General features: G+C 46.1%; 1 protein-coding gene across 2 annotated transcripts in view; it reads right to left on the bottom strand.

Moving 5' to 3' along the window:
• Nucleotides 1–18,093, bottom strand: part of LOC138265474 (uncharacterized) — a 59,937-nt gene extending 41,844 nt beyond the window's left edge. The window contains exons 1-2 of one of the 2 annotated variants that reach the window (XR_011199461.1): nt 17,864–18,093; nt 17,376–17,496 (exon numbers count right to left, since the gene is read on the bottom strand). Coding sequence is in view for 1 of the 2 variants with exons in the window: in XM_069213635.1 (XP_069069736.1) it covers nt 17,864–18,002 (139 nt within the window). In the remaining variant the exon portion in view is untranslated. Of the gene's footprint in view, nt 1–17,375; nt 17,497–17,863 lie in introns of those variants that run through there. The other variant, XM_069213635.1, reaches the window with a different exon arrangement.
• Between the last annotated feature and the right edge of the window lie 1,115 nt (nt 18,094–19,208).

Here is a 19,208-nt window from a genome sequence, read left to right as displayed (position 1 = left end):
GGCACCAGTATGCCAAATGTGGGGTGAAAGTAATACATTTTAAAGGGAGAGAGCTTAATCATTGGGGTCCTGGTTAGCAGGATCTCAGTGAACAGTCAAATACACTGACAAACAGGAAAAAAGTGCGGGTAACCATGCTAAAAAGAGGCTGCTTTCCTACAACAACCCCATCCACCCTGCTAGTTGCAGTACCACATGGCGGTGGTGTTGTCCTTAAACAACTGTACTACTTTCACTTGGAGAGAGGGAAGGAATACTTTCAATGCAAGCCTTATCACCTTGGGCTCTAGATGATTGATGTGGAGCCCGGACTCCACCTGAGACCAGACGCCTCTGATCTCCTCCTCCCCCATGTGGCCACCCCATCCCATGAGTGATACATCTGTCACTACTGTGAGATCTGGTTAGCGATGGAAGAGGGATCTGCTTCTGACCTAATCTCAATGCGAAAGCCACTATTGCAGATCTTGTGCAGTTCCCTCTGATATCTGGACCATGTCGGAGAGAGTCCCCTTATGTTGCGCCCACTGGCACTTCAGGTCCCACTGCAGAGCCCGCATATGGCATGTGTCACAAGCAGGGTGCAGAAGGCCTTGAAGCCCAGCAGCCTCAGAGTCATTCTCACTGAAACCCAGGATGGAGGCCGAAACATTGATATCATAGGCTGAATATCCTAGACTTGCATTGCGAAAGGATAGGCCCCAAACTGCACATTGTCCAGAACAGCTCAAATGAAAGGCGTGTTGTATAGCTATTATAGCCATATTATAGACACGTTATTTTAGCAAACTAGGCCTGCTGTTCTGCACTTTAGCCCAGTTACATTTTATTCAGCATCGCTTTATTTTTCTAGCAGTAGCCACATTTGTGGTGTTGTTTTATTTCTCTCTAATTGTTCTTTCGCCTAGGAAAGCAATACGTTCTTAATAGTACATTCATTTCACTTTGTGCTTTCTTCAAGGCTACAGTCAGATAGTTTGCTGGCAAAAGTGGTACTCTGTGTTCCCAACATTCACAGAAACATACAGACTCATACGTGGGGACCATTTCTAAGAATGTCAACTCTTTTATTATAAAATCACTCCTTTGCCCCATACACGTTTGATGGAGATTTCAGCCAGGTGACCACGACTGCCTGTTGGTTGGTGATTGCCTTGCTACAGTTGCTTGCTTAGACAGCCAAACTCCTGACTTACATGAGGACGGTGCCTTTCTAGACTACAGGCTTCCATACTCATGGGGAAACCTGAAGGGCGGATTAGGCTTATTATGCTGTGCTCGAACATAGCATAGGTAGGAGGACTACATCTCACTCCTAGTGACAGTATGGTGGGACTGTTTTTGTCTTTCACTCTCGTCACCCTCTTGCTTTTAATGTGTTTTATCATCCTAGTTATTGCAGTACATGCCATTTTATCTAAGATGCAGTTACTTCAATAAACCCTTATTGAACTATATTCTGCCTCTGTTGTCTTTGCCTGTGTGAGACCAATGTAACTAAGAGAAAGGGATGCGATCTGAACGACTACGATTCCCCTGAGGAGTCTTCCTTGTCATCCGCCCGGTTGCCACAATCATCCCTTCTCTCGGGTAGAGATGAGGAGCTGCTAGTTAGCTGGAAAACCCAGATTAGGCCGACAGGCGTAACATGGTATGGAATTGTTCTTAGTACCCCACAATTTATGCGATTCTGCCAGCCCAAATCCAGTAGCCTCATTAGCATAATGAGAAGCTATGAGACAGAGCATCTGTGAGGGAGCCAGGTGTAAATTCGACATCTTTGTAGTGAACCCCAGCGAATGCAGGAGGTTTGCCGTAGTCTGGAGGTGGGAGACGACAGCTTGAGGTAAACTCGCCTTCAACAGCCATTTATCGAGTTAGGGGAAGACTGAAACTCCTAGCCTGCACAAATAAGCTGCAACCACTGCTATCACTTTTGTGAACACTCGAGGGGTGCTGGTAAGGCTGAAGGAGAGCACCCTAAACTGAAAGTGCTCGTGGCCTACCATGAACCACAAGTAATGTCTGTGGGCAGGCAGGACTGGAATGTGGAAGTAGGCGTCCTACAAATCCAGCACTACCATCCAGTCTCCAGGGTTCAAGGCAGAAAGGACCTGAGCTAGAGTGAGTATTTTGAACTTCTTTCTGAGAAAGAGACTGAGGGCTCAGAGGTCTAGGATAGGGCAAAGCCCCTTGTAATTTTTGGGGAACCAGAAAGTAGCGGGAATAACAACCTCAACCAACTTCTGGCACAGGGACCCTTTCTATGGCTCCCTTGGCCAAGAGAGCCATAGCCTCCTCGCAGAGAAGTGCCAGGTGATCCTCCATCATCTGATCATAGGATGGTGGCATGGCCAGAGGGGTAGTTTTGAAGGGGAGGTAGTAGCCCCTTTGGACTATTTGCAAAACCCACTTGTCCATCGTGATGGATTTCCAGTGGGGCAGGTGATGGCGGATCCTGCCTCCAACTGGTCCAGGACTTGACGGACTAGGAAGGTTTGAAGGATGCAGCAGGGGTAGTGTTGGACTGGCCGGACCGCTGGCTCCCTGATCCACGAGCACTTGGGATCTGATGTGCATAGCCATGCAAAGGCTATTCGTCATGCGTGGCTCAAGGGGAATGGACATGGTTGGGTACCCCTTCTGTAGCCACAAAAGGGGCGGAAAGCGGACTGTGGGGGGTGAGGAGCAGCTGCGAGACCAAGGGACTGAGCCGTAGTCCGGGACTCCTTAAAGCGCTCAAGCGCCGAGTCCACTTTGTCTCCAGAGAGAGTGGGCTGTAGGAAGCTGGCCTGGTGTGTGGTGGGTACCTTGATCTGATCAAGCCCAGGAAGGCAGAACAAAGGATTTCCTTTGGGAGAGGGAGGTAACACCTCTCCCTTTGGAAATAGGTGTGGCTGGCTTATAAGGGGTAGCCTCCCAAAACCACTGGTTTGCTTTGAAGGGCACATATGGTGCCCTCCGTGCATAAACCAGTCCACACCGGTTCAGTGACCCCCAGTCCCTGCTCTGGCACGAAACTTGACAATGGAAAGGGGAGTGAAAACTCCCTTGTCCATTACCACCCAAGGGGTGGTGCCCAGAACTCCTCCAGAGGGACCCTGCGTTCTGTCATCTTGTTTCCAATGTCGGCAGGGAACTCTGGGAGCATCTGAGTGGCCAGGCCAGGCAGGTGATGTCAGAGCCCCCTCCTGATAGGTGCTTACCTGGTTAGGTGACAAATCCCCTTTAAAGGGCGATTTAGGGTCTCTCTCTTGCAGCACAGTAACCCCCCAAATGCAACATTAAGAGGAAGGGAACCAGCGGGAAAGGAGGTTGCAATGTTCTACTGTGCTTGATGATATATAATATATGATTGTGTGGGTGCACATATTATCTGATAGAGACTTCTAGTTGCAGATTCCTTACCTTAGAATTTCCCCCAGACATCAGACTGGATCCTGAGATTTTTCTTCAAGCAGTATTGTAGGGAGCCGACTCTGTATATACTATATCAAAATTAGATATAGTGTGCAGGGGTTCCCCAGAGGCTTAACAGAGGCTAAATTAGATAATACTAATGCTCTCTTTTTTGGTACTGTGGTCGAGTAGTTAGGCTTATTAGAGGGTAGTGCAAAGCAGTTCTTGTACACACACAGGCAATAAAAGAAGCACACACACTGACTAACTCCAGGCCAATGGTTTTTATATAGCAAAAATATGTTTTGTTACTTTATTTCTAGAATCACAAGATTCAGTTGGCAGGTAAGTACATTTTGAGTAAGTATCAGACATATGTATCAACACCACTTTGTTTCAATTTGGCAAGCCAAATAGTTTTTGAGAAAATAGCAAATATCTGTTTTAAAAGTTGACAGTGCAATTTTCAAACACAGTTCTTGGGGGGGGGGGGGGGGGGTAAGAGTCATTTTCTGACGCAAAATCATTCATACCACGACTCCTGTCTTAGAAAAGACAGGAGTCATGCCCACCACCCAAATGGCCAGCACAGGGGACCAGGGTTCTCTGGGCATGGCCACTGCACCCAGTGCCATGTAGGGTGGGCATTTCAGGGCCCCCAATGGTAATTTAAAAAATAAAATGAAATACTTACTTGTACTTACCATCCTCCGCTGTCCCTCTGGTGTGGGTGGGGGTGTCCCTGGGGCCTGGGGAGGGCACCTATGGGCTTATTCCATGGTGTTCCACCATGGAAAATAGGCCCACAGGTCCCCTAACGCCTGCCCTGACACAGGTGTTTAAAAATGGTGCAAAGCAAGCTTTGCACCATTTTTTGACCCCTCCTCCCTTCCATGTGTGATTTTAGCATGAGGGGGATAAATATGGCGCTAAGGCCATACAGTCATTTTTTGCACAGGAACGCCTACTTTGCATCTCATTGCCGAAAAGTAGGTTTCCACATCCAAAAAATGACTTTAACTCCATAAATCTGGTGCTAGACGGGTCTAGCACCAAAGTATAAATATGGAGTTAGTTTTGCACCGAATTTGTGTAAAAACAATGACTCAAATTCAGGGCAAAACAAGTATAAATATGCCCCCTAGTATCTGGAGGGCTTGTGGGCCAGTCTTGTCCGGGTCATCCATGAACAGTAGGACATCATCTGCGTACAGTAAGATCCTGTCTATAACTCCTTTGGACCATTGAAGACCTCGATACAGAGGGTCTGCCCTCACCCACACTGCCAATGGTTCAATAGCCAGTGCAAACAGGAGTGGGGATAAAGGGCATTCCTGATGACTCTTTTAATTTTTGATTGTATACTGCTTATTATTAGTCTGACCTATCTATATTATCACTGGTATGTTTATTCGCCAACACGCTTAGAATGCTCTGGGCAGATTGGCTTCATAATATTCATGCTTTGCTATGTGAACCACTTATAACAAATGTTTGATTTATCTTTTATATGTACAATGCACTAATGGTTTTTACATTCTCTTATATTATACTATAAATATCCTAGACATTATAGACATGTACCTTTTCTTACATATATGTAGATGATAACTTGAGAGCATGGATTTCTCTACCCATTAGTCAAATTCATATTGGTCAGACATGCCCCTATGACATCACATTTAGATGTCAAGCTGAGGATGACGTAAAGTCCTAAGGTCTGACTCCATTCTATGTCGGCTCCGACTCCATCCTAGTTCATAAAAGCTGCTGTATTTCCTGATTATGCAGAATCATTATCATGTCTGCCTTTTAAGGCAGAAGTAGCCAGAAAGTATCTTTCTAGGATCTGTAATACTGTCAAGTTCTTCGAATAATGACAAAGATACAACATCTAAGGAAACATTCTAAGGTGCCAAATGTCTCCTCCTCAGCATGTCAAGGTTAATAAGAACACATACTGACATATAATCAGAGTAACATAGTCTGAATTGGCGTCCCTTTTCCTTATATGTTCACCTTGGACACATTCCTGAATACCATGATCTATGTCGAACCATCCCAAACTTATTTCAGAAATTCCAATTTCTGAGAAGACTTAATATATAAGGACTGCCACTTGACTACTTGTCATGAGAGGTCCTTCACCCACTCAGCCAGATCAGACTGTCTCATTAGACTGTCTCACCTGCTGCCAGCACACGTCACACTTACAGCTCATACATCCTGCCAGAAGACTGCAGCTGATAGAGCCAAGTCCCGGAGAACGACCAACTGACTGCTACCACAATGGTGTTTGCTCTTTGCGGGGAACGCTGTCTTCACGCTACCACTGATAAAGACAGCCTTTGCTGTCAACAAGGCATGCAGTGCATCTCTTCCTAAGAAACTCTAGACAGGAAGTTGCTCTGCTTTATATTCTCTCATAGTATAAAAGTAGGTTTCGGTTCTAGATAACATTTTAAATGACATTTCAACAGTGCTTGATGTTTTTATAATATTCTGTGTAGTTGTATTAGATGTGCTAAAAAACAGATTGTTCCTGTAGAAATAAATACTTTTAACGTAAGAGTGTTCAATCTTCTTAGAACATTGTGTGTGATACTGTGAATAACGAAATAAGGTTTGTTGCAGTTTCCACAGTGCTCCTGGTCACTTTATGGTATTTTTAGTACCCCAGAAGCAATAAGCCTATGGCAATTATGACCTGAATAGTATTTTGCAGGGCTACAATAACTTGATTTTTAACTTCATCGCTGGTGGATTGAACCAACTTCACCTGTGACACCCGTAGGTGGGAAAGAATACCTTGTAGAGTTACATCAAAGTCATAACTTATGCAACACAACACTGAACCCATGGCAGTGGTTAGGGTAAACAGGTTGGATATTTGTCCAGAGAGGTACAAGGCAGTGTTGCAGTCTACCATTGACCTGTTTGCCCGGGTATTTGACCCCCTTGCTATGGGATTTTATGGACAAGATGGTATTGACAAGGCATTTCTATATGTTAAAGTCCTCTTATTCATTGCTGAGCCTTTGTTTACAATTTCAAGGTTGTTCTCCAGCGTTTGAAAGTTTTGGGCAATTTTCTGCATTTCGTATCAACGGGTCTACATCCACCCTGTTCCCATTAGGAGATTGGTCTGAGAGGCCATTGGCATGGTAGATGTGGCCAACTCAGGTAAGTTTCCCTTCTCTCATCTGGGAAAAGCAACCTTGCTTATAATCTTTCTCTGCTGCATTTCCTATGTGTTTTGTACTGGATTCCAGAAATGAATTTCTGAAAGGCTAAAACCATTTTGTTCACTTTGCTTTGAGGACACAACTCCCCAAGGATACTTGTGATTAAGGAATGTTTATAACTATATTGAGGGTATTTCCTTTGTGTATCTATGAAGGCCCTGCTTTTGGCTTACTCCCCTTTGACAGAATTATCTGTTTCCTTTGACAGATTATCTATGAAAAAAACTGAGCTGTATTTCCTACATTCAACCAGGGGTATTCAAACTTTGCCACACGTAACAGATGAAGGTGTTAGGGCCTGGTTGAAGGCTTTGAAAGGAGTGGGATATAAGAATAAGTTACTTAGCTTTGGTAACGCCTTATCTGGAAGACTATCTAGTCACAGATTACTTACCTTAGAATATCCCCCAGGTGTCAGATTGGATCTGAAAAGTGTTGAGCAATAGCTGTGGAGCCATTAGATGTGACATGGTGAATTGTACGTGTGCGGTGACACACACTTGCAACAATGAACTCAATTTCTATGTGACTATTTCCATACCAGAAATACAGAGCTAAGACAAAGTGTTGTGACTAATGTGCTAGAACATGGGCCAACAAGAAAATTTGTAGATGGAGAAGTTCACAGAACGGGGAGAATGGGAGGATCTGTAAGGAATGGGGCGGGGGCATGGTTGGACACCATGACGGTGGAAGTCTCCTTGTGAGGCTCCCGTCTTAGATCCCCCATCTCGGGACATCCTGCAGGTCTGAAGACCCCCAACCCAGCCGACGGAGTGGCTGAAGGTGCGGGGATGCTGCAGGTCGGGCGTTTAGACGATTGCCCAGCCCACGGCTTGAATTCAGGGGCACAAAAGCGGAGCCACACGGTGCTGCAAACAAAACAAGATGGCGGCCGCCATCGCGAAAATGGTGCCTGCGCCTCCCGGGAGGGAGCGGAGGCATCCTTCTTCTCCTGAACAGAGGTGAGGGGTCCCGGGGACGTCTGGAACAGAGCAGCGGCCCCGATTGGCTACGTGGAGGCTGCGGCAGGGTGTCGGGGCCCTGAGAGGAGCCTACTTACAACAAAGACAGCCCGGGGAGAGAGCTCCTGCACTGTCTTGGCCCATAGTGGCTCCAGGGCACCACCTCTTACCACGAAGGCGCTGGCTGGAGAAACGCACTGGCGGGGGATGGTGAGGGGCCCTTTCTCTTTCTGGCAGCTGACCCTCCCGGCGAGAGAGAGGGGGGGCAGGGGCAGAATCAACAGGGAGCCCTTCCGAAGCCCTACGACACGTGTACAGCGCACAAACACCCCAGGACAGGGCAGAATCCGGGGGGGTGACTTGTGAGCCCTTCCCTCGGATTTAACACTGACTTGAACATTCTGGAGGGGAGAGACAGACCCTCTGGTGACTGCCCAGCCCTATATACGAGTGGGACCAGGAAGAGGAGGGCAAAGACACCTGCAGTGAACACGCTTGATGGCACAGAAGATGGTTAAAACGGGCCGCAAAAAATAAACGGAATCAAAAAGTGGACCAAACTCAGGTGAGATGTCCGACCAGGGAGGCGTCCTGAATCCCTCCCCAGGGGAAAAACGAGGAGACCCCACCCTTCAGGATGTACTACAGGCCATAAAAGCTTGGCACTAGAAGGAAAAATTGATGCATTGGCCACGGACCTTACAGTACTCCGAGACGACCACCGCAGTCTAGCTGAAAAAGTAGCTTCTGCGGACTGAAATCGTCCAGAAATTAAAGACACAGCCAAGATGGGCCAACAAATGGAAAAACGGATCTGAGATTTGGAACTGCGAGCGGAAGACGCGGAAAACAGATCACGGCGAAATAATATCTGCGTGATTGGCCTACCCGAATGCACCGAATAATCTAACCTGGTGGAATTTCTCGAACACTGGCTGAAAGAAGAGGTATCCGGAGATGGATTGACTCCCTTCTTTGCGATTGAAAATGCGCATAGGGTCCCGGCTCGCCCCCCTCCTCCGGGGGCCCCCCCAAGGCCAATAATAGCTAGACTACTCCACTACAGGGACAGAGACTATCTGCTTAGTCAAAGCAGGAAAAAAGGGGACAGTACACTGGACAATCATGTGATTCGTATCTTCCCAGATTTCTCCAGAGAAGTGCAGAAACAAAGAGCCTCTTTCAGGGACGCTAAACAGAAACTCCACCAATTGGGAATCCAATATGGGATGATGTTTCCTGCAAAATTGAGAGTAGTGGCTAAAGACGGCATTCTGTTCTTCAGTACGGGAGAAGAAGTTTGGCAGTGGATCGATATGCAAACGCCGGAGGAAAGCACACGCATGACAGGGGGCTCACACATAGAGCAACAGAGGAAAAGCAGACACAGTAAAGCCCGCAGGGTGGGTAGCCCTTCCCCTACTGAAATGCAGAAGGAAAGACAAAAAGCGATGGAAGCGGCTGCTTCACTAAGCAGATCCGACCTCAGATCCTATAAACGGATACAAGAAGAACTAGAACAATCAGAATCTGAACAGGAATCAGAACTCTCACACACATCAGAAAAGACAGGCCGACATGACACCTGGCACTTCAGACTGTATCATCTGAGGGACTCCTTGCCAGACTCACACATGGGGGAAAAAATTAGATCGAACATGGAAAACCAGTGTGACTGCCGCGACTGTAACGGTCTGCACCAAAAACTCTGACTGACCCCTGGCAGAGAACTGCTGCATTTGCAGGAGGATAGGGTCTACAAAACCCCTGAGAATTTCTCATCCTGAGATTGGGGATGGTGTGGTGATATACTTCTTGCTTGATCTAGGAGCACCCCCTATTTCAATCAACTGGTTAAACCTTTTTTTAAGTTTGGATGAGAGACGTTCCTACTTTTGTCCTGGGGACGGAGAGTTGGGTTCACAGGGGAATTGGAGCTGAACTGTGAGATTGTTAAGATATGTGGAATGATTGATGGCACAGATAGGGTTGTATCCAGTCAGGGGAGAAAAACTCTGGGATGGCAGTATTAGACTCATACAAGTACCTCACGTGGAACATAAGGGGCATGCACTCGATGGCCAAGAGATATAAGCTCTTTTCTTACTTACAACGGAGGGGAATTCAGATAGCAATGCTCCAAGAAACGCACTTAACTCAAGCAGAAGGGAAAGTGCTCCAAAAGCGATGGAGAGGCCAGGCGTATTACACTTCATATTCAGCTTATGCGAGGGGAAAACTAATATGGATTAGAGCCGGGGTCCCTTTCCGGATGCTGGATAGCCTCATAGACCCAGAGGGCCGCTTTGTGGCAGTTCGGGGGCAATTGGAGGGCAGAGAGCATGCATTGATTAACGTGTACGTACCCAACACAGACCAGGGCAAATTTTTCACACGCATATCAGGCCTATTTGCCCCGAATCTACAATCCTCCTTGGTGTTGGGGGGCGACTTTAACTGTGTGGGGGGCACCACTATGGACCGTTCAAACCCGCCACTAAAGGATTCCCCTTTGATGAGAGTAGCACGACAATTTTCAACCTGGCAAAAGAACTGGGGGCTGTTTGATGCCTGGCGTAGATTACACCCAGACGAAAGAGACTACTCCTTCTTTTCCCACTTGCATAAATTGCATGTCAGACTAGATGCGTTCTTCTGCACATCGGATGTCTACCCGCATGTACACAACACAAAATATTTGGCCCGCACACTCTCTGATCACAACCCCCTCTTGTTGTCACTAAAGTGGGGTTCTCCCCCCCTCTCATCCCCACTTGGAGACTCAAACCAGAAACATTGGAGGATGCACTCTTCCAGGGGGAACTACGGCAGCATATCACTCAGTTTTTTGAGGATAATGAAGCATCCACTAATAACCCCCTGAGTGGATGGGATGCCTTTAAAGTGGTGTTGAGGGGGAGGTGCATAGCGGGAGCAGTGGGAGTGCGCAAGACTCTTCTCAAAGATACTGAGCGGGCAGAAGATAAACTAAGAGAGGCCGAGAGAAATAGACCCGGAAACCTGCACCTACAAAATTCCATTCTAGAGCTCAGAGCAGTAGTAGCCGATTGTATAGAGCGTCTCCTGTGCTTTGATTACAGAAACTACCTTAGACGAGCACACAGAGAGACAAGGTGGGCCGAATGTTGGCATGGGTTGTATCACAGTCTCATAGGACCCCAGCCATATTGGTCTTAGTTACAGAGCAAGGGGGTCATATATACGGACAGGAGCAAATTAACTCACAGTTCACGATCTACTATGAACAACTGTATAAAAGTAAACTCAATTATGTCAGGGAAGCCACTGAGAATTACTTATCCGAGCTACAACTCGGATCGCTCTCACCTGAGTTATCGGTACTGTCGGGAGGGGCCATTACGCAGCCAGAAACTAAGGGAGCCATAAGAGACCTGGCTAGAGGGGAAACCCCGGTGACAGATGGGCTACCTATTGAATTTTATGCCACTTACATAGACATACTCATACCAAGATTGGAAAATGTATACAAGATTGCTAAAGAGCAGGGGGAGTTGCCTGCAACAGCGCGAGAAGCGGTCATAATTCCCCTCCTAAATTTTTTTTAAAAAAACTCAATGGAAACCGGGGCCTATAGACCATTATCCATGTTGAACCTTGACTATAAAATCCTCAGTAAGATTTTAGCTACTAGGCTCCTTCCATATATGACAACATTAATACACCCAGATCAGGCAGGATTTATTCCTGGGCGAAACACAGCAGGCAATATTCGTAGATTGCTGGCAGTCATGAGAGACCAGACCCCCGCAGCCACATCCTCTGGAGTCCTAGCGGTAGATATAGAAAAAGCCTTTGACAGCCTGGAATGGGAGTTCCTCTACACTGTGATGTCCCAGCTGAAACTAGGGCCTGAATATATCTCCTGGGTAAAACTCTTGCATACTAAACCCACAGCTAGAGTACGCACAGGGCGGACAATATCCAGAAGCTACACGGTTGAGCGGGGTACCAGGCAGGGATGCCCCCTGACGTCGCTGTTATTTGCCATGGCAATGGAACCGCTGGCAGCCGCGGCAAGAGCTGGGGAGGGTGGCCCGGGAATTTTAGCAGGAGGCGAGAGACATCAGATAGCCCTCTACGCAGGTGATCTATTGATATTCCTGGAAGATGTCCATAGGGATTTGCCCCGAGCGCAGCAGATGCTGTCTCAGTTTGGGGGACACTCTGGCCTGAAAGTGAACTGGGATAAAACCGGTTTGTTCCCTCTGAGAGTCTCCACGACACCCCCGCTGGGACTAGGCCTGGTCAGATGGGCCCCAAGCTGTCTCCCATATTTGGGAGTCAAAATCTATCATGTCCCGCAAGACACCCTAGAGGGCAATATAGGTAGTTTCATATGCTCCATTAGATCCTGTATGTCCTTTTGGCAGACCTTGCCATTATCTGTAGCAGGGAGAATAGCGATCCTTAAAATGATCGTACTCCCACGACTATTATATCACTTCTGTCTACTGGTGATCCCCCCTGGGACCCGGACATTAGGAACGACAAGGAAGATAAAGGAGTGGTACATCACCCTTAGTTTTAAGAATAAGGCCACACCTAATCATGGCACTCCCAGCTCCACTAACAGAATATCAGTACATCATTACGCTCACCTGGGGGGTGGGGAATATGGGCGGGCAACGGAAGGGATGTTAGGGAATTGGTAGTGATTCCGGGACTCCTTGTGTAGGGCCCTAAAGATCTGATATTGCGCAGACATATGCCAATTGAATGCTTACATGTAACTTTGTATGATGTTTTATATACATGCCTATTGACTGATTGAAAATCACAATAAAATATGTTTAAAAAAAATAATCAGTAAGGAATGTGGGGCTAGCAATAGCCTCTACCAGATAAGGCGCTACCAAAGGTAAGTAACTTGTACATACATTTTTCATCTGATAGAGACTTCTAGCCACAGATTCCTTGCCTTAGATACGTACCAAAGCAATCTCTCCCCAAAGGCAGGCCTGTGAAGTGATTTGGACCAAAAAGTCCTGGAGGACCAAACGGGCAAAGTGCAAATCATGATGGATCCTACTGTCAAGTCAGTAGTGAATAATGAATGTGTGCAGAGAAGCCCACTTAGAAGCCTGACAGATGTCCAGGACAGGGAATGTACAAGCTAATGCAGTGGTAGCAGCTGTGACTCTGGCCGAATGAGCCTGCAAGCTCTCAGGGGGTTGCCTCTTGGCCAGTGTGCAGCAGATCGTAATGCAGAGCACAATTCATCTGGAGATGGTACGCTTCTGTACTGCTTTCCCTTTCTTTGCACTGGTGAACCCCACAAAGAGCTGATAGTCTAGCAAATGTTCTTTGATGCAATTGAGATAGGACAATACTCTTGTTGGGTCCAGACGGTAGAGTCTCTCCTCCTCCTTAGAGGAATGTGGTGGAGTAAGAATGTCAGCAGTGTGATGCTTTGGCTGACATGGAAAAGTGGCACTACCTTTGTGATAAAGAGGCACGGATGCGAAGAAACACTTTATCTGGGAAGAAGCTAGTGTATGGAGGTTGAACAGGACTGAACCTGTAAGTCGCTGACCCTACTGGCTGATATGATGACCACTGAGAAAACTGTCTTGAGTGTCAGGAGTCGGTGAGGATAACTATGCATGGGTTGGAAGAGAGAACACATCAGGTAGGTCAAAACCATGTTAAGGCCTGACTGAGGCATAAAGGAAGGCTTGGGAGAGAACATGTATTTAAGATCCTCCATGAACCGTGTCACAACAGGTACCTTGAACAGAGAGGGTTGATCGGGCAACCACAAAAAACAAATTGATATGGCTGAAAAGTACCCCTTAACTGTGCCCAGAGCAAGCCCTTGCTCATGCTCCGGAGTTCTGGATACCATACTCTCCTGTTTGACTGTATGTAGTCAGATTTATAAATGTAGGGTGTATGGTATGTGTGCTGAATAAGTGTTTGGCATGTATTTTACAAGAGAGGGAATACATAGGCAGTGGGAGCGATAGACTGAATCTTATGCTATTGGAAACTGTTTCCAAAATTACAAAAAAATGAGATCGTTTGCTAACAATTGCTGACTGCAATTGAAATTATTTTGTGTATATGAAGTAAATGTATAAATCCAGAGCAAGTTATTGAATAGTATTGTGAAGAAAGCCGTTTTTTTGTTAATGTTTAAGTTTCTGTTCTCCTGTTCCGCTACATTTATGAGCTTCAGGTGCCCTCCATGCTGGTAGATGATAATAATTGCAGCTTTTGCTGTGAGGGATTGTCCCCTTATCAGTTGCTTATTTTGCACATCCAGTATGCCAGTAGGGTGCAATTGTGGGTTTTCTGTTTAGCCCTCTTTCCTTTATTTCGTTTTTACACATTGGGTGATTGGTTTTTGGCACTTCTTGGTTTTGAAGTCGGTGGTGTGTAAGATTGAAGGCCTCAAAACCTTTGACTTTAGTGATGACTTCTTTAAACTTCTGGGTCAGAGTGCCCGGGAGGATAAACCTATAGTGGTTTTTAAAGTTAAAGATGATGAATGGTAGAAACTACTTAACCTGAAGAAAAAAAACAAGTGTACATAGTCCTGTGCCAATTGTATGCTAGAATAGTTGAAGGCAGGAATAATACCTATGGGTTTAAGAGTTAGAAATGCTCCAGATGTATTTGTTGAAATGAGAACGTTCTTGGAAAGTTGGTAATTGATCGCGAATAGATGTTCACAGGACTGGATGATGTTGATTGTTGAAACTGCCGGAGTAGTAGTTATTAGTCTCAATAAAGAAATAGAAGAACTTGAGGAAAAGATGAAGAGATCAGATGTACTTGAGGCAAAAAATAAATTGGATGGGGGGGGATAGAGTCTTTTAATGACTACATTTTGAAAAAGAAAATGGAGAAACTAAAAAAAGAAAAGAACAAGTGCACCCATATTTAATAGAGAACTACTATACTATTATCTATACTAAAGAAAATTCAGCAAACTATGGGTGGAGTAAGAAACAAGTAGTTATGTTCCCTGATACTTCAGATTCGGATGGAAAAGGTAGCTCATATCAATTTGACCAGTACAGTGAAAGGCGCCCTGTATAGACGCCTACGAAGTCTTTTTTAGATCACAGAAAGGGATGATATCAGGGCCACTTCCGGGGCCAGACAAGGGAGAAGTACCACAACTCGGATCCGTCACATCAGTAACTCCAGACCCGTAGACAACAATACTGGAGACCATGTAGAGTATTCCCATTTTTAATCTATCTAAGAAAGGAATGCCCTCAATGAACACATTAGGACGTGAAGTGGAAATGTTTGAAAGAAAAGTGATGAATAAATAAAATACACACCTAAACAATAAAGGAATCCCTCACAAGAAAAGAAATGTGCCCTTAAAGAGTTGCACCACATTGAACTCATCACTATATAAGTTTGTGATGGGGGGGGGGGTTTGGGGGGGTGGTATCGGGATACTTGACACAGAAAAGTATGAAATTAAGATTAGGACTCTGCTAGCTGTCCCTGAACACTATCAAAAGTGAAGGGAGACCCCGTCAAAAGGTATAGCTCACATTAAGAAGATCAATATGTGAGTACTTGAAAGTAGTGTCATCTGTAAGCAGGAATTTGAATTCTTGAATAATATTAATGCCAAGATTCCAGTGATTTAAGTGTTGCTCAAAATACACAAAAACGAGCAGGATCCCCCTATCATGGGTACTGTATTCACTAATGACTCAGCGACAGAACAGCTATATAGATATGTTACTTCATTATTCAAACCTCTTCTGACCACATTTGATTCTTTTGTTAAAGACACAGGACACATGATCTCTCGGTTGGAAGGCTTAGGATTAGATCAAAATAAGGATATTTTGGTCATGATAGATGTTGAAGCTCTCTATACAAATATTCCTCAACAGGGTGCATTACAAACTGTAGCATGGTGATGGCATGCTCTACACCAGAAGACCTTGGGTCTTCATTCTTCAGTGCTTGGAAATGGTACTGGGAGAGAATTATTTTGAGCCTAACGGGGAATTGTACAAGCAGGGAGTAAGTATGGGAGTGGCATGTGCACACTGTGTAGCCAACACCTACATGGGTCTATTTGAAGAAAGACACATTTATAATGAAATTGCCCCATTTTTTGAGAACATTAAAGGCTAAATATACTAAGGGGCATATTTATACTCCATTTGCGCCGAATTAGCGTCGTTTTTTTCGACGCAAATTCGGCGCAAAACTAACGCCATATTTATACTTTGGCGCTAGACGCGTCTAGCGCCAAAGTATGAGTAAAGAGCGTCATTTTTTAGCGTGAACGCCTTCCTTGCGTTAATGAGATGCAAGGTAGGCGTTCCCGTCCAAAAAAATGACTGCGACGCAAATGCGTCGTATTTATACTCCCGGGCAAAAATCACGCCCGGGAGTTGGCGGGGCAGAAAACCCCGCATTTGCGCCACTTTTTAACGCCTGGGTCAAGGCACCTGTGGGCTCAAAATGAGCCCACAGCTGCCCTCCCATGCCCCCAAGGACCCCCCCCTGCCACCCTTGCCCACCCCAGGAGGACACCCAAGGATGGAGGGACCCACCCCAGGGACATTCAGGTAAGTATAAATATTTTTATTTTTATATTTTTTTGTGGCATAGGGGGGCCTGATTTGTGCCCCCCTACATGCCTCAATGCCCAATGACCATGCCCAGGGGACATAAGTCCCCTGGGCATGGCCATTGGGCAAGGGGGCATGACTCCTGTCTTTATTAAGACAGGAGTCATGTAAATGGCGTCTGGGCGTCGTTTAAAATGGCGCAAATCGGGTTAAGACGATTTTTTTAGCGTCAACCTGACTTGCGCCATTTTTAAGACGCCCTAACGCCATTTTTCCCTACGCCGGCGCTGCCTGGTGTACGTGGTTTTTTTCCACGCACACCAGGCAGCGCCGGTCTGCTCGCGCCGGCTAACGCCATTCAATAAATACGGCGCCCGCATGGTGCTTCAGAATGGCGTTAGCCGGCGCAAAAATTTTTGACGCTAAACTGCGTTAGCGCAGTTTAGCGTCAAAAAGTATAAATACGGGCCTAAATCTACAGCGAGAAATACCTTGCGTCATGTTCAAAGCTTCCACTCTCGGTGTCAGAAACAGAGTATTTTCTTTAGCCAGTTCCTGTGTATACAGTACATTGCAACTGCTCCAGTCGCCAGGATTATAAGGAATGCTCAAAGGAGAAACTGCTAAAGAGGGGTTATACTAGATGGTTAGTTAGAGACTCTTTTCAGAGGGCCAGATACTTTAACTGAAACCTCATATTTGAACCTAAAGAAAAGGAAAATAAGGACAACTTGTGTTATTCGACATTCTCTCTTCAATCAAAAAAATCAGACAGGTTGTCAACTTCCAATGTAAAATAATGAATACGTGTGACAAAGAAGTTAGCCTCCTGAGCCCTATTTTTGCTGAAATCGCAACGAGAGACAAGCTAGTAAAATCGAGAGTTACTGGTGAAAATCATTTTATACAGAAATCCATCACAGGGGATGCGCAGTGACGGAAAACCTTCGTTGTGGACATTGTCATGCATGAGATGGTGCAGTAACTATTACCAATTTGAACTACATGGATACATGTATTACAAGGAGTCACATGACTAACTGAAAAACAGTGAATGTGGTATATTTGATTATGTGCCTGTCATAGGGTTCTTCCCACCGAGGTCAAAGGGCTTTGTTTTATCCTTATAAAGTCAGCCGAATCAGGGAACGATTTTTCAAACTGTGTTTATTTAGTTTACTATACAGAATCCTAAGAGTTTGTTGATGTCACATATATAGTCCTTCTCCTGGTCTTGGCTTTTCTTCCCACTGTTACTGGTTCTTTGTCGCCACAGGTCTTCAGGGTCTCACAATGATCCGGTGACGGGCAGACAGCGGGAGTAGGGATAAAAACAACAACAGGCCAGGGTCAGATAAGTACTTCTTAGTTAGGTATTTGCATGTGATAAGGGAAGGGGTTGTGAGGGAGTCCCTTTTTGTGATTTACAATTTCTTCCTGCTCACTATGTTCTGCCCAGGGGACCTTGGTGTTGGGAAACCGGGATTTTCTCTTTATCTGTGTTTTTGTTATTGTAATTCACAGTGTTAGCGTCATGGCTGAAGTGTGCCCAAGGTCTTCGCACCACCTGCCTCCCCTACCTCTTTCTCCCTGACCTCCTTATTCCCACCCTTCTTAATACCGGTGCGAGATGACGGCGCAAGCTGTCACGTACCTGAACTAGCCCCATCCCTCCGGAGACGTGGCAGGCCCGTCCACGTCTCCCGAACCTCTCGGCTGTTCGCCGCAGTTTGCCCCCTGCTCCGCGCTCCGTCCTCCTCGCCTCCTCCTCTCCGTCCTCGTTCATCTTCCATCTCGCCTCCTCCTCTTCGTCCTCGTTCCTCCTTTCTGCTCCTTCTGACTCGCCTGGGCTCACACACCACTGTGCTTCCTGCTCCGCAGACTTTCTATTTTCACTTCTGACATCCGCATGCTCCTCAATGTGTGCGGACGTTATTCTCTCCTGAGTCCCCCTGGGGAACCGAAACATCGGCTTGGGTCTCCCTCGGCTGTCGGCATCCAGCCCTCGCGGTGATACCCTGTTGCTTGCGGTGATACCCTGTTCCTTGCTGTGATACCCTGTTACACTCACTCACCCCAGAGAGCGGCTGATTCAGCCACGAGTCTAAGGGGTGTCTTGAAAAAAAGTCAGCGTTGGTCAACAAGGAGCTAAGTGTATGTCACACCTGAAATATAAATGGTTGGAGGGATAAAAACCATCTTAGCACTCTTGAGTTAGTATCTTTATGGCGGGCCATCCAACTTAAAGGGGCGTGATATGTGAGAAGTACAAAGGGTCTGCCCAACAAGTGATATTGTGGAGCTTCAACAGCCCATTTTATAACTAGGCATTCTTTTTCCAGGGTTGGGTAGTTCTTTTCCCTTGGTAGTAATTTCCTGCTAATGTATACACGGGGTGAGGGTGTCCTTCCTCATCCTCCTGTGAAAGGACAGGCCCTAATCCCTGATCGGAGGCTTCGGTCTGTAGTATAAAAGATTTTTGGAAGTCAGGACACTGCAACACAGGCTTAGTGGACAACAGTTCCTTCAGTCTCTGATAGCTGTGATCATTGCTTTTCTGTTAATTGCGTTATCTTGTTTGGTCGATTTTTCTCTTAGAGGTCTATCAAGGGAGCAGCCTGTGTGGAATACTGTGTTATGAACCGCCTATAATACCCCACCATCCCCAAAAAGGACTGTAGGTCGCGTTTGGTTTTAGGGACAGGTATCTTCCTAATTGCTTCGACTTTATCCATTTGGGGTCTTATCTGTCCTCTCTCAATGACGTACCCAAGATAATTGATGGGACTCCTGGCTATGTTACATTTTTCCTCATTCGTGGTCAGACCTGCCTCTTGTAAGGCCTGTAGAACATTGGATAATTGTTCTAAGTTTTGGTTCCAGGTGCGGCCATATATAACAATGTCATCAAGTTAGGCTGCTGTGTACTCCTGATGGGGTCTCAATATCGCGTCCATGAGACACTAAAATGTATCTGGAGCCCCATGAAGCCCAAAAGG

Source organism: Pleurodeles waltl, chromosome 1_1, assembly GCF_031143425.1.
Source record: "Pleurodeles waltl isolate 20211129_DDA chromosome 1_1, aPleWal1.hap1.20221129, whole genome shotgun sequence".
Classification (NCBI taxonomy): Eukaryota; Metazoa; Chordata; class Amphibia; order Caudata; family Salamandridae; genus Pleurodeles; species Pleurodeles waltl.
The sequence above is the reverse complement of the archived record's forward strand: the minus strand, read 5'-3'. Positions and strand labels throughout refer to the sequence as shown.